Genomic DNA, 24768 nt, shown 5'->3' on the forward strand with positions numbered 1-24768 from the left:
GAGACTGCACCCGGTATGCGGCCAGAGGTTGAGAGGTCAGTATATAGGAGTTTAATATATGACAGGAGTCGTGGCCAAAATATAAATGTTGCAAGCGAGCAAACAGGTACGTCCATCCCAACGAGTTGAATGCCCTGTCGATATCAGCTAAGAGCAGCGCCGCCGGGCCCTCAAGATAATCAATGGCCGCAATTGCATTATGCACCCGTCTGATGTTGTGGCGGGTAGCTCTCTGAGGCATAAAGCCAGCCTGGTCCCGGTGAACCAGTTCTGGCATGTGGGGGAGTATACTGTTGCCCAATGCTTTGGCCAATAGTCTAGCCTCAATATATAACAATGAAATAGGGCGGTACGAGGAGTATTGGTTTGGGGGCCGACTTGCCAGAGGAAGCTTCCTGTCGTCAAGGGCCGTGTGCAGTGCTCCCAAATAGTGAGGGAGGAATTGAGTCTGAAACGATTAAAAAAATTCACAGGGAAGCCGTTTGGGCATGGTGCCTTCCCGGACCGTAGGTCAACCAGTGCCGAACTCAACTCGTCTACTGTCAGCGGGACATCCAGGTCCCCCCGCACAGCGTCCGGGATAGCCCTGGGAGGTAGGTCATTGAGGTATTGCTGGATCAAGGGTTCCGGGTGCATAGAGCTCTGCATAATATGTTGCAAAACTAGCAGCAATTTGTGTAAGGTCAGAAAGGGTTAGATCCTCCCCATCTAGGATCACCGGTACTCCCACTGGGCGGAGAGCGCGCTGGCACAAGCGGTGCAGGAGAGAGCTAGATTTGTCCCCCCATTGATATATTCTACTGCGGATGCCAAACCTGTCTGGCCTCATCGCACATTGTGTCCGCATAGGTTTGTTGAAGCAGAAGCAGCTGATGGCGGGTGGGTCCACCGTGATCGCATCTACATATCCGGTCTAATTGTAAGATCTGGAGTAGGGCCTCACTACGTTTCTTCCGCTGAGTGGCACAGTAGGCAATGTCCACCCCTGATGGTGGGATTCATAGCCTCCCAGAGCATAGCCGGAGAATCCACAGTACCTGAGTTTTCAGTAAAATATGTTGTGAGAGCCTGATGTAGGTGAGATGTGTATTGTGGGTCCAGAAGTTGTCACGGAGACAGGCGCCATTGAAAAGGAAGCGCAGTGTTAAGGACACAGTGGAGAGTGGTCCGACAGACCTCGGGGCAGGATATCAGTCACAGCAATTCGGGAATAATAGGAGTGTGGTTTAAATATGTAGTCTATCCTGGAGAAAAAGTCATGAACGGCCGAATAATATGTGTAGCCCTGTGTGCCTGGATGCAGGTGCCTCCATGTGTCCAACCACCCCATGTCCCCCACTAGTGTATGAAGACATGTTTCCCTAAGTATCTCAGGTGCAATACGCAACCTCCACCTGTCCTGTGCCACATATGCCACATCATTCCAATCTCCCCCTATAATGGAGAGGCCTAAAGGCACCTCTACCAGTAAGGCTGTCAGTCACGCCACAAACGAGTCTGAGAACAGGGGTGCATATACGCTGCCCAGGAGAATGGCCTCGCCATGTAGAGTAACCAGTATGGAAATGTATCTATCCTGGGTGTCAGTTCACGTTTTAGAATGACTATAGGGAACTCTGCGGTGAAAGAGAATGGCCACCACACAGGATCCCTGAGTGAACCCCGCATGCTAGACCTGCACATAGCCAAAGCGAGCGAGGCACAATGTCTTAGTGCCCATAAGATGGGTCTCCTGTAGTAGAAGAACATCGGCGGAGGCACGTTTAGCCTGTGGTAAGACCGGCTAAACTCGACCTCGGGCCTTGGCAACCCCCGGGCCAGGCTCTCTCTCTCTCTTTCTTTCTCTCTCTCTCTCTCTCTCTCTCTCTCTCTCTCTCTCTCTCTCTCTCTCTCTCTCTCCTATCTCTCTCTCTCTCTCACACACACACACACTCACCCCCCTTCAGGCATACAAGCAGATGTACACACACAGTTGCAGCATACAGACATACTCATGCACTCCGCAGTACACAGTTAAACATACACTCAGGCTTTGAAACACAAACACTTTCCCGGGGCAGTACCTCTGCAGCAGCTAGAGGCAGACCCACAAGCTTCCATCCAATCAGAAACAAACATTGATCCTAAGGGGTATTCTGGCATTGGAAACCAGGGACTCAAACCTTCTTCTTTTTATTAAAAATACATGTTATTTGCATTTTTTGACATTACAAGAGATATCTTGTATAGTTACAACCAATAGCATATGTGTAAAACAGAAACATGTGAGAAGAAAAGAGAAAAAAGGGCAACAGAGAGAAGGCAAACTGTACAAAGATGGTCAAGTACACACTCCATTATGCGCTGGACTAGAGTTCTGGGTCACGCAACCACCCAAAGTAGAAGGATCATTTTGACATTTTACAATACACTCCAGTATAACGATTAGCTATTGATGCTGTCTTGATCTCCAGCAGCACAACAAGAAGTTTTGCAGAGTGATGTCTAGATAGCAGGGTGATCTCCTCCGTGTGGAGGGAAGTGACTATGTGTATTACCTGGTTATAGTGGCACAGTGAGAAGGGTTGTCAGTGTTTATGGAGCATTAGTATCCTTGGACCTCAAATAAGCCAGTAAGGGTTTGCAGATATCTTTTGGACGTGACCGTGGTGGCATCGATTCCCAGAAATTAGACAGTTGGTCAGAACAGTAAGCAGCATCCCGCAACCAGTCCTCCACTCCCGGTGCTCAAACCATCTTATTAAGTAATGCACAATAAAGGAAGGCCCAAGCTAAATTAGTGAGATGTTGTAAACAACCACATTTTTAGGAGTTTTAGCACTATGAGCAGGCTTGATTCATGTCAGAGGTGAAGAGGCAAAACTCAACCACAGACCATCTTTAGATGTACCTTAGGAATGACCGGCAGAGGTTTACTTTTAGATCTCAGTGTCCTGCTAGTACAGTACTTGCAAAAACAGTGGTTCAACAAGGATTAATTAGGAGTATGGAGTGAGGTGTGTAGAAAGGGAAGGGAAGGGAATGGATTGGCATTGGCACAGTATGAATGCAGCATGCAATGACCCACTACCTCCTGGCACTCTAAAGGGTTTTTAACTTATGTTAAGTGAGCTTTGAGCAAGGAAGAGGGTAACAGCTTCCTCTTTAAATTCTTCTTAAAACATCCTCTCTCCATCAAAATGGTTTAGTCTATAATTAAGACCCAGTCTTTTATCACCTTTAAAAAACATGGGGGCATATTAGCTTTGCATGTCAGCGATATTTAGCACTAATGCCATGCAAAGTGGTCATACCCACACTGGTAGCGACTGAAAGCAGTCGATAACACAGCTATCGCCTATTAATAATACCCGCGACACAATAAAAAAAGCATGCTAACCGCGATTAGCGCCATGATTTTACACCTGGTAAAAACCTGACATAGCCATAATAGTCAATGGAAGGTGGGTTCTATGGCTAAGTCCCCACCTGCCTATTTGCGAGATTTTCCTTATGAATAGGATTAACATCACTGGAAATCTCACGTTAAAGATGGGATTCACCGCTATCGCTGGATTCTTTATCGCCGGGGAGATAAACGTTGGTAATACTGCGTTATCTCCACGATATAGTCCAGCGATAGGAGGCAATAAAAAAAAATCACGCTAGGCGCGGTTTGCGATAATTATCGCAAGTTGTTGCTAACATGCCCCATAGTCTACTACTGTTGAGGATCTGGAACCTACCAGAACATTTTAGATTTTAAACAGTCACATGGGAATCATTTTTGTCTGGTACCAGCAGTGGCTCTTTCTGTCATCCCGTTTAGGTCAAAGGTACATTAGGCTGGATTCACAAAGATTTTGCTATGACTTACTCTTGTAGTACTGCTAAATTCTAAGAGTCAGCCAGGAGTTATGCAGGAGTTCCCCTGGCTTACTCCTGACATGTATGATTAAGCTAGGCGTACTGCAAAATTAAACATCACACATACGCCAATCTTTGTGAATCCAGTCCTTTATGTTAAGATCAATATACATCAACCTAATGTGTTAGAGAATGAATGACGTTATTGTGCATTGTTATTAAGAGATGTGCTTCTTTCACTACACTGCAGAAACACAAGTTTATCCTATACAGCAGGCAAAGCTGCCAACTCAGAAGATTTCCTTTAAGCTCTTTCCTTATCAGTATTACCTTAAGGGCATTGTGCAACTGTAGTGTGTAATGTAGGATACTTTCTTCAAAATGGTGAAAAGATCCAGGAGCATTGAGGGCACCCCAATAAAAGACTATATGGTACTTCCGCTCTGCCTGACCCAAAAGCAGGGCCTATGAGTCCTCTTCAACAGCACCTCTCTGTCACTGACTGTAATCCACATCAAGATCATTGCATTTTCTCAGCTTATGTTATTTGCCCTCCCTAACTACACATCCATACTCTTTGTTTTTTTGTGACAATACATGCACCCTCATTGTCCCTGCCTGCCCTCTCACAAGCTCTTTATCCTCTCTGATGCTCTTATCTTTCTTCACCCCATGCTCCCTGTCCTCAAAAAAATATTAAAGGACCCCACTATCTTACCTCAGGCTCCTTTCAGGCGCATTCATCTTCCTCTCCTACATTAGGCTCAATTTCTTCTTTGGCATACCAACCACATGCTTTCCTTAGCTCTTCCTCACACCAGCACAGAATGCTTGCCAATTTGTCTACTCTGAGGTGATTGTCCACTTTAACACCCTGCACCAATCTCAGAATCCTATCATTCCCATAGTCACCCACCTACTCAGAAGAGGAAGCCTCAATGTTTAATCTCATTGACTAACCTGCCACATTTTTGTATAAGACCCTCCAGTCCATGTTCATTGTCCACTCTTGCCATCCGTATAAAATGGTCTTCTGCATCTTCATGATCACAGTTACCTCTTATTTATTCCTCATTTTCACTCTCTCTACCAAAGACTTGATCCTTTTGCTCCCTTGAACTAAGTCTCAATACTCCCAAAAACCATCTGCTCCAGGTCCTTACTTTTCTTCACACTAATTTCAGCATGTTTTTCCACCTGTCACAATTAATTTTCCATTCTCATCTTGCGTCACAGGTCAGTGTCTCTTTGTTAGAAATAGTTGGCAGAAGCTGGTACCTTTTTCCAAGTAGGGACCCTTGCTTCTTGTCAGGGTAAGGGGGATACACACTTCAGATGTCCCCTGCTCGCCCCCTTGGTAGCTTGGCACGAGCAGACAGGCTAATCCCAAAGACAATGTGTAAAGTATTTGTACTCAACACACACAGTAATACGGTGATACCTCCACAAATGGACACCGCGCCAGTTTAGAAAAATAAAGTATCTTTATCTAAAGTCAACAAGACCAAAACAACAAAAATCCAATATATATGTAGTAAAATAGCACTTCAAAATTGTAATTTCAAGAATAAAGCTTGTAGGAAACAGATAGCTCCACCTGGGGCTATTGCGACGTCGTGATAGCAATAAATCCAAGTACAGAACCGACCGCGAGGTGTGCAGCATCGGGCACAGAGTCACATGGACCCCCAAACAAACAGTACCTTTGGATAACAAAGTCTATGACAATGCATGGCATCGTGGAGGTGAGGCGTCGGTGCCAAGGTTGAGGCTGGGTCCCTAGCTGCCTAGGGGGAGGCCCGGCATCGTGTCCGCGAGATGGCGATGTGTTGAATCCAATACAGGGAAAGTCGGTTGTGTCGGCGGTAAAGCGTTAGTTCCTGTGCGAAATTGGCAAATTCGTGGAGTTACCCTCGGCGGATATCGGCACCAAGATAACAGGATGAAGGTGCTGCCGATGACAGAGTCGGGGCAAGAACTGGTGTTGGGAAATGCCAATAACTGCAGCTGTCAAAGGGCATCGGAGCTGCGGTGCAGGCCGGGCGGTGCGTCGTGCACTTCAGGACCGCTTCCCCTGGCCTCGGTCCAGGTCATGGCGTCACTGCGGCATTGCTGACAGCGTCGAAGACAGATTTTCTTGCTACTTTCAACTTGCTTCCATCTCCCAAGAGCAGGAACAACCTCCAGAGGCCCAACGCTGGAGTAGGTCGCTCCTGGCAGATCTGAACTCTCAGTAATAAAGTTCAGGGGAGCTGGGGTGAAGTCTTTGTGTCCCTGAGACTTCAGAATAGGGGGCCTGCACACCTAGACCCTTGGAGATTCTTCTTCAAGCAGGTTCATAGCAAAGTTCCAGTCTTTGTCCTTTCCTTGCCAGAAGCAGCATCTGCAGGCCAACCCCACACAGCACACAGCACACAACAAAGGGGCCAACCCATCAAAGCTCTCCAGCTCTTCTCCTTGGCAAAGGTTCTTCTTGAGGCCAGAAGTGATCTAAAGTTCTGGGATTTAAGATTCACTACTTACACCCCATTTTGCCTTTGTTCTTCATTGTGCAAGGGTCTCTGAGTCCAGTCAAAACCAGTTCTGTCCTCCCTGGAGCAGTATGATCACAGGGGGTGGAGACAGCATTGTTGAAGGGAGAAAGTCCCCATTTCAGGTGCAAGGAAAACTCCACCCATTACTCTAAATGCAGCCAAGCCCCATTCAGCTCAGCTCTGAGTCATCCAGATTGGTCCTGGTACACCTTGACCACCCCCCAGTGGCTGTCTACAGTGAATGCACATCCCTAGCTTTTTTCACTCCAAAACCAGACAGGCAATCCACAAACAGGCAGAGGCACACAGAATGATTAAACAAGAAAATGCTAAGTGGCATTTTCAAATACACAATTTAAAAACCATTTCTACTAAAAGATGTTTTATTAAATGTTGAGTTCAGAGACACTAAACTTTATTTCTCCATCTTGTCTCAATGGGAAGTTATACTATACTATAAGATGGTAAAAAGTATCTCCTATGTTATCCTATGGGGCAGATAGCCCTTCAATAGTGAAAAACGAAATACACTGCATTTCACTATCAGGACATGTCACACACATCAGTACATGTCCTACCTTTTACATACACTAATCCCTGCCCATGGGGGTACCTTGGGCCTACCAAAGGGGTCCATACATGTAAAAAAAATGGAAGGTAGGGCCTGGCAAGTGGGTTTACTTAGCAGGACGACATGGCTGTTTAAAACTGCGCACAGACACTGCAGTGGCAAGTTTGAGATACCTTTTCAGGGCTACTTATGTGGGTGGCACAATCAGTGCTGCAGGCCCACTAGTAACATTTGATTTACAGACCCTGACATACTCAGTGCACTTTACCAGGGACCTACCAGTAAATTAAATATGCCAATCAGACAGAACCAATTGTAATAACAATTTATATAGGGAGCACTTGCACTTTGACATTGATCAGCAGTGGCAATGTGCCCAAAGCATATAAGCCAGGAAAAGTGAAATCCAGTCCAGCACCATAAATACGGGGGTAGAGGCGAAAAGTCACCAAGATGTCAAGTCTAACACTCTTGGTCTACCATGGCAGATCTCAGGAACTATATCTATCCTTACACTCACTTTCATCACAATTTTCACCCTGATGGCGCTAGGAAGTAGCACACGGTTACTCTGTTTGTCTTTTGTTATACTCATCACAAAGTAGTGTAAACTGAAGATAATGATATGTGTCATCCACCCTTTGTTGAGCTCATATGATGTCCCTATCTTACAGCGTGAGACGCAGTAACATAACTAGCAAAACCAGAGTTGAAAATATTGGAGCTTCATTCAAGTGCAGAGAGAGGTTCCACTGCATTACAAGCCCACTGGCTCCAACAACTTAATACAGTACTCCCAGTGGTGTTTCTCTGCCCACCATCTTACTCATTGTCCTTGGGACAGAGCTGCCTTCTTTCTCCTTCTTAAACCTATGCTTGCGGCATTGATGGCTGAATTTTAAGTGGTCCCAGCTCAGAATATCAAGTTTAAAATATCATGCCTCAAAAGCATAATGAAAGTAGAAAAATGCATATGAAAGTATGGATTTTCTGTTCTTAACTCTACATCTGAGAACCTTGATGACATAGAATAGTTTTGCAGCACATATGGTTTTGAGCTTCATAGTCTAACAAACAACCAGACATACAGCAAGAATCAGTAAACACTGTGTGTGCTGTCTGTGTCAAACCCCCCCTCTCCAAAGCTGACTTGCACGTTTTGTCCTTGCAGCGCCTGCATGACATGCCAATTAGTACACACCAGAAGCCCACAAACTAGCCCAGTTTGGCATCTCAGTTTTTAAGCTCATTAAAAGCAAGGCGCAATTACTGTCCCATTTAAAGGCCTGCCTTATTTCACTGTACAATTTATTAACTGCCTAATAACATTTAGCTAGTGAAATTCACTGTCTCATTGCTTTCACTGGGAGTTATCTCTTCCTTGCGTTACTGGGGTCACATTAATTAAGTGCTGAACATTACTGCACTGCAGCAATTATTAACTATTGCTTAAGCCTTCTCGACATTAATTACTGCCTAATAATCTTGCTTTCCAGATAGTGCAGTAATCGCACAACACTGTGGCATTGGACATATTTAGTAAATGGTCTCAGGCTATTTTATTTCCTGTAAAGTGACTGCAACCCACAAAACCACTGAGACAGTTAGAACTGTCCAAAAGTCCCTCATCTATTCACCCCGTGGACACATCCCAAGAACAATTATGTATGTGTCCTCTGCACAACCAAGAGCATAAGACTCAGCTAACAATATCCAGGCCCACGCGTGAGTCCAACACAGATGCCCACACAGCAGAAGAACACCCACCAACCACACAACCTCACAAATATTGCTCTGATGCTTCAGCAATAGACAACTTGTCAAATTCTTTTCTTCTTTGTCCATTCCCACAAACTGGCCTTGCTGTTCCTCACAGACATGAGGAGTACATCTTCCTCCACCTTTTGATGTACACATTCATGCCCTTACTCCTCAATTCTGATACTAGTGGCAGTAGCCAATTAATGTATATGCTTCATGTCTTCAAAGCACCATAACAATTCTTTGGATCAGCCTGCCTTCACTGCACAATCAAGACCAAAACAAAAATACACTGTAGCAATTGTTCTTAACCAGCGGTCTGAAGACCCATTGAGGGGCTGGTGGACCTACTCATATTGTCCGATACTGTTTTACAAAATTAAATAAAGTTACAATTATTAAATTAAAATGAAGGAGGTTTATACAAATAAATAAACAAAATTGAAAATCTGAAAACAGTTACTATGTTTGATGGTGATTTCAACAAAATATGTGAATATTTGAGCATTTGTTTGTTGTATACTGGTTTTTATATTTGTGTGCATTGTTTTGAGGGACAAGTTATAGAAATTGCTTAAGCAGGCGTCCCAGGCTTTGAATAATGACTCAGTGGGGGTCCCCACACTCCAGGAATTATTCAGTGGGGGGTCCACAAACATAAATGTTAAGAACCGATGCACTCTAACTTTAGCACTTTCAATAGCACAACCTAAACACATATCTGACTTCACTAGTACCCGAAACAGCATAGATCACCCATCGTTTTAGGAAACTTTAGCATTCACTGGGAGGTTCCCAAGTGCAAGCCAATATGAGACCCCATCGGCATTCCCACAACAGCAAAACTCATCGTTTTCTGTAACCAGAGAAATAAAGTCATATTGAATAAAGGAGACCTATCTGCTTCCCTATCTACATTCTACTATTAGCAGTGGTAATGTGTGCTAAATTCTGCACGGATTGTGAATCATTATCATGTCAGGGTAATCGCCTATACTACCTCCCATTAAAAGACAAAATCACGTTCAAGATTCACTATCTCAAGCACAAATGCTTAAAAGGCACCGTTCCAGAAATACATGCAAGAAAAAAAAAATACACACTCCTAACTGCAAATTACACTCAGCAGAAGAGAGCATGCTGTTACCCCCTCCCCTATAAGCAGATACAAAGAGAAGTGACCCATAATTTTCCTTGGCAGCTACCTGTCTCCCGAACTACCTGCCCAGGTAACCTGCTACTTCCAATCCCCAAACCAGTTCAGGTGGAGACTCAAGACCCACCTGTTCTAACTTCTGAATTCAAGCTCCCCTCTCCCGATTTTCTCCCACTCGTTAGTTGTCAAACATGCCTTGTCTGTATTGTAGAGCGTATTATAAGCATTACAAATGCCTTTGGATATGGTCAATGCAACAACAACCTCCCAGCCATGACACCCCAGACCCTGAACTATGTAGCCACGATGTAACCTATGTAACTATGCATACAGAACCATGAACACATCTAGCAAAACTTTGAACTATGCAATATCCGACTTCTGCCCTTGCTGTGCAATAGTCAATCTCAATCATTGTAATTGGTGTTGGGTCACCATGTATTCCAACTCAGTACCTCTGCACAGAGAAGCATTTACCTTTTGATGTTGCAGAACACCACGAAAATAAACATAGACAACTGTGTATAGAAACACACACACGAAATAACCAAGGATTCATCTGAGACAAATAAGAAAATACCAATCCAAAAAGAACACCGTTTAGACAAAAAAAAGAACCAAGGCAGAAACAAGAAAACCTAAATGTATTAACTTGAAAAGCAATCAATGACATCACTGTTCAGATAACTATGATGAAAGTACAAATGCCCCCAAGTAACTATCATTGACTTATTATTTACGCCACTTAAAAAAGCACACACTTCACAGCTTACCTGGTAACTCCCTTCCAATACCACTCAAAAAGAATAAATCTGTCATCAGGAAGCGTCAAGTGATTCCATGAATCAAAGCCAATACCGGCTTATGAATTTGAATTTGAATTTAAAAAATGTATATAGCGCATCATACACCATTACGGTTTCTTGGCGCTTTGGCGGCAAACAATAAAACAGGGCTGGGCCATTTAGAGGGGAAAAGCCTGAGCAAACAAAAAAGTTTTCAGGCCCTTGCGGAAGAGGGAGTATTGTTTTAAAGCTCGAAGGTGGTCAGGCAGGGAGTTCCAGAATACCGGGGCTAGTACAGAAAAGTTGGAACCTCCCCATTTTTTCCTGGTGAAACGAGGGACTAGCAATAGGGACCGATCAGACGACCGGAGATGTCTGACGGGAACATAGTTAGTTAAAAGGGAAGAAATGAAGGCCGGGGCCGTTCCCTGTCGTGCCTGAAATACCATGCACCCCATTTTAAAAAGCGAACGTTGCCGAACAGGCAACCAGTGCAGTTCCTTCAACAAAGGTGTAGAATGATGGAACCGGGGAAGGCCATAAACCAGCCGGGCTGCTTGGTTCTGCACAAGCTGGAGTTTGCGTAGGCTATATGCCGGAATGCCGTTGTAAAGGGCATTGGCATAGTCTAGCCGGGAGATGACCAGGGCAGACATAATGAGTTTAAGTGCCAGGGGGGAAAAGAAACGGGAAACAATACGAATAGTTCTAAGCATAAGAAAACAGGAAGAAACAACCGCACCAACCTGTGAGTGAAGAGTGAGCTGATTGTTATACCCAATGTTTTTACCGTAGAAGAAGGAAGGGGGGTAGAACCAAGAGTGAGGGGCCAAAATGCAGAGTTCCAGGGACTGGAGGAGCCACCCGTAAGCACCAACTCGGTTTTCTCCGGGTTGAGCTTCAGATGGTTGTGACTCATCCAGTCCCTGATAAAAATCATAATAGACTGAAAATTAGAGATAGCGTGAGGGGAAGAAGAGAGGTCAAAGACCAGCTGGAGGTCGTCTGCATAATTAAACACAGCAACCTCCAGCTGCTGAAGTGCAAAAATAAGAGGGTAGATATAAAGATTAAACAATAAAGGAGAAAGAGAGGAACCTTGGGGAACACCACAAGTGACCTTCATAGGGTCTGCCTTGAACTCTCCCAGCCGGACCGCCTGAGTGCGATCCCGCAGGAAGGACGAGAGCCATACTAGTGCTGACCCCCCGATTCCCGCCGCTCCGATACGTGAAAGCAAGATGGAATGGTCCACCGTATCGAAAGCGGCGGAAAGATCGAGGAGCACCAGGGCTTGATGTTAATTTTGGTCTCGACCCTCCCTGAGTGTATTTAGGACTGACACCACCACAGACTCGGTCGAGTGACCGGGACGAAAGCCAGCCTGGCAGGATGCCAAGCCTCCCGTGGCCTCAACATGGTTGCTAAGCACCGCGGCCACGTGCCGCTCAAGCACCTTGGCCAGGTACGGTAGCAACGAGATGGGCCGATAGTTGGAAGAAATAGCTGAATCGGCCCCTGGTTTTTTCAAAATGGGCACAATGGTAGCTACTTTAAGGGCCGGGGTCACAATTCCCTGTGAGAGGGAACTATTTAGGAAGATGATCGGGGGCTGTGTACAGACCGTGAAAATTTGCTGCAGGATACGAGCCGGGCAGATGTCCGCTGGTGAACCTGACTTAACCTTTAGCAAAATTTCCTGGAACCCGGTTTCCGTGATAGGAGGAATTGATGTTAAACTAAGTGGCAGGGCTGGTGGACAGGGGTCAACATAAGAAGCAGAGGGAGGGGGAATGTTACTTTTAATATTAATTACTTTATCTATAAAGTAAGAATTTAATGAATCACATAGAGCTTGAGTAGGGAGGGGTTTAGATGTACTCCTATCAGAGAAGGCTAGCTCCTTAACTATAGAAAAAATTTCTCGAGGTTGGTTCTCCACTGTTAAAATTTTTGATGAAAAGTAGATAATTTTAGTTTCAACAATAGCTTTCTTATAGTCCTGCCGAAGTGTTAAATAACGAGTTCTCAGATAGGGACAGTATTCCCTCCTCCAGAGTCTTTCAGCGCGGCGAAGGGACAATTTCTTTTCTTTTAGGTTACTGTCAAACCATCTGTTCGCCTCCTTAGGTCTCTTAATTGAGATCCGGCGTAGGGGGGCCGCTGAATCGCAGCCTTCCATAAGCCAGGTATCAATCCCAGTAAGTTGTGCTGACGAGGATAGACCGCCTAAGTCGGGCGCAGTGGTTAAGAGGGATGATGATAACACAGTCAGGTCGGCCCGGCTCCAGTTCCTGGCCCAGGAGTTCTTTACCCGCGGGATCCTGGCTGGTACGCAAAAATGAAGCGTAAAACAAATGAAAGCGTGATCAGACCACGGACACAGAGACACTGCTACAGAAGAGATAGAGTAGTTAAGAGACCAAACTTGGTCAAGCACGTGTCCACCGATATGCGTAGGAACCTGAACACGGGGGATAAAATTCAAAGACTGGAGCAGGTCAGAAAATTGTTTCGAAGCCTGACATTCAGCCGGGTCGTTAGGCCAATAGTTAAAATCCCCCAATATAAGGAGGGAGGCATGATTAACTGTCAGCGTAGCTACCAGGTCCTGGAAGACTGTAATAAAATGAGGGGTATTTTGAGGGGGGCGATAGGTCAATAGACAAATCAAAGGAGGGGAGAAGGTATCAGAGCGAGCTACCAGATACTCGACGGAGTCAATATCGACAGATGGAATTGACTGGAAGTTATACTCGGTTTTGGCGATAAGCGCCACGCCACCTCCTTTTTTCCCTGCGGGACGATCAATTCGAAGAGCCACATAGGTAGCGGGAAGAGCCGCTAAGAGAGCGGGGAGTGACGAGTCACCGAACCACGTCTCCGTTAAGCACAGTATATCAGGCTTCTGAGTGTCAAGCAAAATAAATAGATCCTGGTGATGTTTCACCGCTGACCTCGTGTTTAATAATATAAAAGACAAAGCGGGGGAGGGGAGGGCAGGGAAGGACAGAACGTCGGAGTAGAAGGGGTAAGACCAAGGCTTGAGATGTTACTGCTAATGACCGATGGAAGTGGCCACTCACCTTGTAAAAGTTTTAGACTAGCCGAGGAGTAGGCAATAAAAGGTGCAGAGTGACAAGCCCCTAGCCCCGGTCGGCCGCGGACGGGCACAGACGGGCTTAACTCAGGCGCAACTCCGGCGCGCCTACGACGCGCCCGCTGCGCTCGTCCACTGCGCTGACACATTAGGTCCGTATAAATAGACCCGTGACCTGAGGGGGCGGGGTCAACAGGGCGGGTAGGGCGGGGGGATTTAAAATGTTACCAAAAAAGAATTTTGCCCTAGTACTCAGCGGGGAGAGCACCCAGAGGCTAGTGATCAGCCCAGAAGAGAGTAAGTAATAAATTTAAAATGTTTGCGTGCCGCCAGCGAGCCCGTCCTCTGCCACCGGACAGCTCGAGTTTAGGCAGGCGGAGTGCAGCGAAGAGTAAATAGACCCGTGACCTGCGGGGGCGGGGTCAACAGGGCGAGTAGGGCGGGGGGATTTAAAATGTTACCAAAAAAGAATATCGCCGCTAGTACTCAGCAGGGAGAGCACCCAGAGGCTAGTGATCAGCCCAGAAGAGAGTAAGTAATACATTTAAAATGTTTGCGCGCCGCCAGCGAGCCCGTCCTCTGCCACCAGACAGCTCGAGTTTTATGAGCTCCCTTTACATTTGCGGATTGAACCACTGCGCACATTTACATTTCTTTCAGGTACAGAGGCACCGTGGCAGGAAGGCTTGTTTAGCTGTCTTCCCCTCCCTCCGTTTCCCCGCACATGAGACTCACCGCCTTCCACTTCAGCTGAAGCATTTCAGCTCTTGGAATTAACCATCCCGGTTATCTTTTCATAGAAAATAGGGGAATTGTTTTCCTTAACCCCTTGGGTGCTTATGAAGGCTCCACGCCGTCATGAGTCACGGGCGGCATGTGCTCATGACGGCGTAGAACCGTCATGCCGCTGCCGCTCCGCCCACTCGGCACTAATTCCCCGCCTGTGCGGGCGAATTAATAAGTGGGCAGGGTTATGACGGCACCACGCCGTCATGAGCACACAACTCCCATGACTCATTACGGCGTGGAGCCGTCATGAGCACGGAAGTGCCGCGCTCACCCTAGCCCCCCCATGCCGCCGCGGATTTCGCGCCACAGGGAAGGGGTTAAATCAAAAAATATATGGCACCTTGTGCCCTTCCAATCCCACCCATTTCGACCACTGTTCTTATTAGAAGGCTTTCCTTCCTATTCTTGTGTTTGCCAGAAGCGTTTCGGGTTTGGTATGTTTCCGATTGGTTGATTTGTTTCCTTCAATTGAAGACGTTGCTTACATTCAGGGAACTACTTTTTTCATTTTGTTTTAGAATGCCATGGCAATGCATGTGATTTATTTTTCTCTTTCCTGTGTGCTGATTCGCCCCTCACGTCCAATCTACCCTAGCCCGCCACACCCACGCTCACCCAATGAGCACACAACTCCCATGACTCATTACGGCGTGGAGCCGTCATGAGCACGGAAGTGCCGCGCTCACCCTAGCCCCCCATGCCGCCGCGGATTTCGCGCCACAGGGAAGGGGTTAAATCAAAAAATATATGGCACCTTGTGCCCTTCCAATCCCACCCATTTCGACCACTGTTCTTATTAGAAGGCTTTCCTTCCTATTCTTGTGTTTGCCAGAGCGTTTCGGGTTTGGTATGTTTCCGATTGGTTGATTTGTTTCCTTCAATTGAAGACGTTGCTTACATTCAGGGAACTACTTTTTTCATTTTGTTTTAGAATGCCATGGCAATGCATGTGATTTATTTTTCTCTTTCCTGTGTGCTGATTCGCCCCTCACGTCCAATCTACCCTAGCCCGCCACACCCACGCTCACCATCTAACTACCTCCACCCTTTCCTATCCTGCTCAGCTTTTTTTTTTAAACTCCTCTCGCCTCCTTCCTTAGCTCTTCGGTTGCAGCCCTCCTCTTGACACCCATTCTCCCGTTTTTCTTTTTTCCCTGCCACCCCTTGTGTTCCTACACACGATCAGTATTTGCTGAAACCTACTGTTAGTGAACACCATCTGTGTTGAGACCTTTTTTCATTATGATTTTGTGGCATCCCCCCGATACCCTTCTCATTTCCTGTATTTTTCTGCATTATTATCTGCTTTGTCCTTATTTGCTCCTGTTTTTGATGCATAATTATTGTACTTCTTAATTTTTATTCTTATTGCCCATGATACAATTTCTTTCTTTGTTCCCCATCCCCCCCTTTTCTCCTTCATTTCTCTTGCTTGATTATGTACTGTTACCTTATTTCATGATTAATAACATTTTCTTGAACTTAAAAAAAAATGATTTTGTGGCATTTTTATTTACCACGACAGATTACAACAAAATACAACACAATTATGTTTCAATAGCAGCTCTCAAATTACATTTTTTATCTTATTTCTTTCTTCGTATTTTTCTAAATTTAAGACAGGTCTGGCGTTCCAGACAGTTGCTGCCAAACAGAGGGCTATGCCCAGTGCTTAATTTGAGCTGATGGATCCAGGTGGGGTCCGGTGGCACTCATTTTTTGGGACTGACACTTCAGTTTCTAAATCAGACTCTAATGTTTGAGAGAAAGACGTAAGGGGAAAAGAAGGAAGAGACAGGCGAAAAACGAGTGAAAAAGGGAGACAGCAGGGATGAAAAAGAACCTCTAAGAGTGAGTTAATGAGGAACAGTGTGTGGTGGTGGAGAAAAGAGTCATTATATGGAATCAAGTCTAACAAAGAGCCTTAGTGCTCGGCAGCCCTGACAATCGGTAGCACACATGTATAGTGCCAGTGAAAAAAACAGCTTGCTCAGAACAAGGTTAAAGACACTTGAATTTACCAGGGACTTCGAGTACCTATGTAAACAAGATTATTGTCACGCCTTAGTAATCAAGACATTTATTGAAAGTTCTAGTATTGCATCGTCATCATAAACCAACTTTGGCATGGTTATTCTATAGAAAATAAGCACAAACAATAATTTATTTACTTGAGTTTTATATAGCGCTGGCTAGACCCGGAGGTATCAGAGTGCTTTACGTGAGGACACAGCGAGTTACAAGTTACACAAGTTTCACAGTAGTTACATAATGGATAAATAAACAATACAGGAGTAAATTAGCAAACACGAAAGTCAGGATAGGAAAGACAAGGGACAGCAGGTAATCCACAGGGAGGAGACTGCAGCAGGGAAGAAAATGAGACAAATGTCCGTGGTCCGGCTGGGTAAGTGACAGCCATAGCGGTGTGCCAGGGCCAATCTCCCCTATAGCCGTCGGTGGAGCTCCACCGGGAAGCGGCCATGTATGCGTTTATTAAAGTAGCCCAATAATATTTCTTAATGTTTATGGCTATTCCACACCCCCTGAAGTTTGTGAAGAACATTTGAAACAGTTTGGCACAAGAGGGACCTGTACTAATGATTTTAGGTACTGCAGCTTTGTGAAGACTTCAACTAGTTAGATCTGACTCAAGAGAAACACCCAGTAACCACATGAAGTATTGCAGCTGTGTGAAAGACTTGCAGGCTTTGTATCTGAGTCAAAAGGGACATCTAGTAACAACTTGAGGTACTGCAACTTTCTGAAGACTTCAAGTAGTTGGATCTGCCTCTAGAGAAAGAACTAGTAATGCCTTGAGATACTGCAGCTATGTGAAATGCCACACCTTTTGGCTGAGCAAATGCTTGGTGTTACAGCTGTGGTGAGGCGGTCTTTCTTTGCTTTTAGGATGCAGAGTGTGGGTGCATGGTTTTTCAGCAAAACATTTATGACATTAAAGCAGTGGACTTTAGAAGTGCTGTATACATGGGGCCCTAACATCACTATAAAGCTCCCGGTGTTATGGTATTTATATTTGCGATGTCTATATTTATCCAAATGTATTTTCTCTCATCTGTTTGGTATATATACATATACGTTTTCTCCTCTTGTTGGTGTTTCTCTGCATTTTATTGTTTGGTTGGTAAATAAATGTCTTTGCACATACTGCAGCTCCACTTTTATTTAACTGATAAATGTATGCTCACACTCTGATGTCTGTAGTATGTTAGCTTGCTAGATAGCCATATGCAATAAAATTGTATTAAACCTTAGCATTGCAGTACTGGCACACCTACAGGTATGTAAGCTTCATTAGGAAATCTCAGCCATTTATCATCTCTCTACGCAGTCAATGTACACGTATAGGGATACTCAAATGAAGTCCTAATTACTGCATTTTCTCCTTTTCTACATAATACATTCAGACAGGGAAACAGATTGTTAATTATATGTTGTAAAAGTCAGTAAAGACAGCCATAATATTCTCCTACAGTTATCTCATACCGTTATTTCCTATTGTTTCAAATATTTCACATGAAAACACTGCTATGTAAAAGTGACAACTTAACAGGCGTCCCTTGGAGGAATACTTTCCGTTGTTCTCGCCATGCCTATTGCTCTTAAAGGTGGGAGGGAGGGTGGCTCAGGGTTGTGGGGAGGGAGAAAACGGTTTTTGTTCTTGTGTTACTTCCCTTGTCACTTTCGTTGTTACCCTGGTTTTTCTTTGTTTACTCTAGTATGTTTTGCTTTGTACCATTGGAACACACACACGCCAAAACCAGATTAGCACGTACCACACTATGGGGTTCCCCTTTGCAAGCTATGACTGACACTAGTCCTAGTTCTTGGAAAATACTTTCCATTATCTATCACACAGATTCTATCAACAGTTCGATGACTATGAAATTCACGATCTTTGGTAGACAGTAAAGATGACGAATCAAACTCTAGTAAATAATATTAAATAATGTCACTTAACGTCAAGGTCCTGAACTACACAGTGAAAAGAAAACAAATCTTGGAATACTTTCATAAACATAAGGCTGACATTATTCTCCTACAGGAAACCGAACTAGATGCTAAACTAGTTTAATCACTCCATAACAATCAATACACAGACATAGCTTACTCGCCAGCAGTTGGCAAAAAAAATGGGGTACTCACGCTGGTGACAAGGAAGGTTAGAACAGAAATAGACTCATCCTCTAGTGACACACAAGGTAGATGGGTGATATAAAATCTGAAAAGACAACGTTCGACAATATATATTGCAAACATATACGCACCCACTAATGACAACCCAGATTTTTGGGAAGGCCTAGCAAAGCAAATCAAATCCATCCCAGGCTTTGAAATGCTAATTATTGCAGGGGATTTCAATCTGCCCTTTGACCCCACCCTTGATAGAAAATCCACATGTCAATTCAGACCAAACAAATCCCATAAGGCTTTAAAAATGCTATGCAGCAACTACAACATGATAGATGCATGGAGACTACAAAACCCAACAGAGAGAGACTACACCTTCTACTCCTTCCCGCACCACTCATACTCACGTATTGATTATTTTTTTATTTCAGGCAACGCTACCAGTAGAATAGAACAAACTACTGTAGAACCCAGTATTATCTCTGACCACTCCTGTATCACTCTGACTATCACAGACTCAACCCCTCCAGCCAAAGAACCCTTATTGAGATTTAACAATGGCATCCTCAACTCGCCGCAAACTAAAGTAATAATTGAGGAGGCGATTAAAAATTTCCTAATGGAAAACAAAGAAAATGATACCTCACACCTAACCAGATGAGGAGCAGTGAAATCCACCATCATAGGGGTAATGATTAAAATCAAATCAAATATGAATAAAGAATCTAATGAATTTAAATAGGGATATAGCTAATCTGGAAAAACTACATATAGTAAATAATGACTCTCTGACTCTAAACAAAATACTAAATAAGAAATATGAATATAACACAATTATCAGTACAAAAGCAGGAGCATGGACATATAAACAGAAAAGCTTACGACTATGCGAATCCAATAAAAAGGGGCAATCACTAGCCTCATACCTCAAATTCAAATGACAAAAACATGCCATTAACGCCATTAAGAACGAGAGCAGTATCCTACAAATAAATCCACACAAGATTGCAGACACGTTCAAAGATTTCTATCAAAAACTTTACAAAACGAATCCCAATATACAACAGATGAATAACAATAAATACCTAGAGGAAATATCACTTAATACCCTAACGGAACAAGAATGAACTCGAATAATGGTCCTATCACTTTAGAAGAAACTGACAACGCAATTAGGAGAATCAAATCAGGGAAGGCCCCATGGCTGGATGGATTTAATGCCACCTTCTCCAAATCTTTTGCGCCCATACTAAGACAACCGTTGCTAAGTCTATATGATCAGTTTGCCTCCACTGGACAGGTATCAGGCACTCTACCGGAAGCCATCATATTGGTAATACATAAAGTGGGTAAAGACTCCCTTCTCACAAAAAGTATAGACCCATCTCACTAATAAATATTGGGGCAGATTTACAAGCAAGTGGCGCAGCTGTAGAGATGCGTCACTTTCCCTGCGCCACCCTGAGAAACCCTTGCGCCTCCATGGAAGCACCGTATTTACAACACGGCGCACCTTGGCGCAAGGATTGAAAGATGTGTCAGACATTCTGATGCATCAGTCGGCACAAAAGTCACGCATTGCTGGAGCCATGTCGCAAGCATGACGCAACTCCAGCAATGCATGGGGATGCCTATCCTCATTGACGCTGTGGCGTCCTAGAAGTGGCACGGTGAAATCTTGTAGATTTCACTGCGTCACTTCTACCAGGCTTCTTTGCGTGGGAATGCCCACCCTGCATACATTATATCTGATGCAGGAATAATGTGACGCAGGGCTTTACAACATGACACATCGCCCTAGATGCGTCACGTTGTAAATGGGCCGCATTTTTATGCCACCACAGCATCACAAAAAGTGACCCAACGAAAGCGCAAAAAATTACGCAAGGGGTTTGTAAATCTGCCCCATTGACTGTGAGCTATAAACTTTGATACAAGTTAAACGGATAGAGAAACATATATCTAAACTTGTCCACCCATCCTAGGTACGGTTCCTCAAACATAGATTATCAAACGATAACACAAGGACCTTCTGCCATGCAACTCAAAAAGCAAACCTATCCGACACCCCAACGGTAGCCATCAAAATCGCCGCTAAAAAATGTTTGAGAAGGTAGACTGGGTTTTTCTATGTATGATGCTCGAAAAATTCAACTTGGGAAGCACTCTGATAGATATGATCATGGCGCTTTACAAAGAACCATCAGCAAAGGTCAGAGAGGGGGGAGCGATTTTGTCTAACTTCTCACTTAAACAAGGAATGAGGCAGAGATGTCCTCTCTCTCCTTTACTTTTTTACTTGTAGTACAACCGTTTTTACAACACTTAAGAGAATATAGAGATATTGTGGGTCTACCTTCGGAAACACGGTGGTCAAAGTAGCTGCTTACACAGATGATGTCCTGGTCATCTCAGAGAAGGCAGAGGTGGTTATTGCAGTGCTTATGAAGTCGATACAGGAGTTCTCAGATGTCTCAGGGTACATTCTGAACAAAGACAAAACAGAAGTCACGTTGCTTAATAATCAAGGTAATAAAGAAATGATAGGGTAGTCAGGCCTGACGTGGCAAACAGGCACAATAAAATATTTGGGTCTGGAGTTTACTTACAACTTCATTACTACATTAGAAGAGAATGAAAATATATTGCTGGAAAAAATCACTGAACTACTGAAGGTATGGTCACCAAATTTTCTGTCCTGGTGGGGTAAAATAGAAACAATTAAGATGATGATTACCCCCTTCATTAACTATCTAATCAGCATGCTTCCAATGAGATTGTCTGAAAACGTCCTTCTGAAAATAGACAAGGCCCTCAACAATTTTCTATGGCAAGGGAAGAAACCAAGAATCTCTCTTTTTTTTTAAAGTATCTTTATTGGCATTTTCAATTTTTGCAATACAAGTCTTATAAAATTCAAAACATTCCTAAGTAAAGTATCGGGATAGCCACAACGCATAATATTTGCCATAGGTCACAATACAGGGCCCGTCCTACTCAATACTTCACAATGTGAAGTGTAGGGCTAACCACCAATCTACCAGGGAACCCAAATAACGATTCGAATTCGCAAAGTTCCACTTCAATTATCAAAAACATAATTCCAATAGCATGATAATAAAATAACTCCAAAACAAATGGCCCAACTGGGGCAAAAGAAATAAAAAAAGAGAAAAAACAAAAAAATAAAAGACCTTTTGCAGAGGGGGATACATATCATGTACATCTATTCGGCTTGTGGTGGGGGAATTTTATATAAAGAAATTACAGCAGAAAACAAGCGGGTTGACACATGGGTGAGAGGTCCATAACTACCAATAAGGGCACCTCCTACAAGTTACACAGATTCTGTAAGCTCTTACTCACTCAGCAATTGGACAAATTGCCCCATCAGGGTCCCAAGCCTTCTCAAATAGCGGTAGATGATGCAGGCTTAGTCGCCCCTGGGTGTGCATCCGTATCTGATTCGAGGCCCAAACCCATCTCCCTCTCCTCCTGTCTCTCTGGATTCTCCCAGGTTGCCAGTACTTCCCTCCATTGGCCAGCCATGGAGAGCTTCCTCATTCCCTTAGATTCTTCCCAACTAAGTGCCCTATTCTCCGCTCCACCCCACACAATAACATCTCTATGCCAGGTCGCAAACTGTGGACCCCTGGCAGATTTCCATTCCAGTGTAACAGCGTTTCGCTAGTCCCAGCGCTAGGTCCACAAGTCTGTTCCCCACCTTACGCTTTGGCGGCCTAGGAAAAAGACCAAAATTGCAAGTCTGTAATGTGAGAGGTAAATCTCTTCCCAGAACTTCAGCTAGCTTACCCAGGATTGCCTCTCAGAAAGGTTGCAAGGCACCACACTCCCAGATCATGTGACCAAAGTCCGCATCCGGGTGAGAGCATCTGGGGCAAGAACGAACCTCACCTCCATATGTCACATTGAGTCGATGTGTGGTCATGTAGGCCATGTGCGTATAATTAAACTGAATATATTTAAGGCGGGTGTTTCAAGAGATCTTCTTGGGATAACACAGGACCCTTCGCCATTCCACATCTGTTAACTCTTTACCCCCAATCTCATCCCATTTAGCACGTAGTCTGATCAAGGGGCGTATCGAGGCCTCCTGGAAGGCCAAATAGAACCATAACCAAGAATCTCTTTAATTAAACTAAAGCAAGCTAAATACAAAGGAAGGGTAGGCCTTCCAAACCTTCGTGCTTATCAAACAGCGTTCCTATGTTAGTAGGGAGCGGCCTGGTTCATCAAAAACCTGGCTTATCGACCTCTGTGGCTAGAGGTGGAAAAAAAAACAATCATGGGTATCCCCCTACCCGCGTTCATGACAAGGAATACCTCCTTTGTCCACCACTCCAAATACATCATACAAAATACAAGTCAGGCTCTCTTCCAGTTAGAGAAACATTCCAAAGTCAAATTTAGGACCTCTAACATGACAACACTATGGTAAAATCCTAATATACAAATAGAAGGCCAGACACTATACTGGCAGGTTTGGTCACAAAAGGGAATTGCAAATTCTTGAAACTTAAGGACCAGATGGCGAAATTACCCATAATGCTGCCAGTCACCTCACTACCCTCCACGTTAGCCCAGTATAGTAAGATGGGACATATGGTATCTAAATGATACAAACTACTTTTACCAGAACCCCGTAAATCACACTAAGAAAATGAGGAAAATGGGAAACAGAAACTAATTCTAACATGATCAAACTTGATTGGGAACGCATATACAGGACACCCTTCACAAACAAAGTATGACCTATACTCTCCCAAACAAATTTCATGATTAGCAATAGAACCTACTGGACGCTAAACAGGCTACACAAGATTAACCTTATTGAATCCCCCCTCTGCTGGAACTTCAACACAGAGGTAGGCGGTCTCGCACACATGTTACTTCACTGCCCCTTACTCCAAGCATTCTGGGACAAGATCTTTGACTGTGGTAGAGACACATTTCACGTCTACCCAAATAGAGAGTTCTCTTACATATTCCTAGGACCCCTAGACCCCCATCTACAAAATGATAATGATCGTGACCTGCTGGACCTAATGCAGACCCTGTTGTGCAAAATCATTTCATGCCACTGGAAGAATTACAAAGGCATATCATTCAAGATGTGGCAGAACTTCTTTTCTTAGAGGTGCACACAACTTAACTTTACAAATCACCACATGGCCCTCCCCCCACACTAAACTATGTAGCTCCTTAGACTCTTCCACCTTCGTTTCCAAACCCCCACGAACTACAGCGCAATGTTTCAGGTATAATGCCTACTTTACCACCAAAGAAAATCATAAAAACATGTCAGAAGTCTGTTGAAGGAGATCACCTCTGTGGAAATTGACCTCTGTGATGTTCCAATTACTTTTTCTTTTCCTGTTCTCCCCCGTCAGCTTTTATGTTTTGCTTACTTTCTCTCTTCTTTTCTCTCTAGAGGGAATACGACAAACTCCCACAATAGTTTATGGTGGAGACTATGAAAACCAAACCTGGCAATAGTTAAGCCATAAGGATGACGTGATTTTAAGTCCTTGAACGCTACTGCATCTTAGACTTAGAATTTATATTTGGACACCGGCCATTGTTTGATTATGCAAACAATATCTTGGGATCTTTAAAAAATTGTGCAATTAATGTACATGTCTTGACCGTATGGATGATATTCATGTTAATGGGAGATGCAATACCTGATGTAATTTTTATTTTTGTTGTATATTCTTTTTTTTAATCCCTAATAAAAATGATTTGAAATAAAAAAACTGCAAATTGGGAAATATTATGTGACAAGTGGCTAGCCTGCAGAGGTCACTGTTTTTCTCTAATTTATCAGTTTACTACAGCTGTCCAGGGAAGTACAGGTGCAGGTCATCCCGGAGGTGCATTAACATGGCGGCACGGTGTAATGGTGTCGCTGATTGTCCTGATGGAGAGGATGAGCTTAGATGTGGTAAGTTCTACTTTCTAGTGCATAAAAGGCATGTTTTGGTAATTGCATTCAAAGTATTAAGATAGAATAATGCAATCATAGAACTCTACTTCACTGTATAACATGAAAG

The 24768-nt window shown here is 44.1% G+C and overlaps 1 protein-coding gene across 1 annotated transcript in view; it reads left to right on the plus strand.

Annotated features, from left to right (window-relative positions):
• Window positions 1-24768, plus strand: part of TMPRSS3 (transmembrane serine protease 3) — a 232240-nt gene that overhangs the window by 64403 nt on the left and 143069 nt on the right. The window contains exon 4 of the mRNA XM_078658856.1: window positions 24543-24659. Within this exon, the coding sequence (XP_078514982.1) occupies window positions 24543-24659 (117 nt within the window). The remainder of the gene's footprint in view (window positions 1-24542; window positions 24660-24768) is intronic.

Source organism: Lissotriton helveticus, chromosome 8, assembly GCF_964261635.1.
Source record: "Lissotriton helveticus chromosome 8, aLisHel1.1, whole genome shotgun sequence".
Lineage (NCBI taxonomy): Eukaryota > Metazoa > Chordata > Amphibia > Caudata > Salamandridae > Lissotriton > Lissotriton helveticus.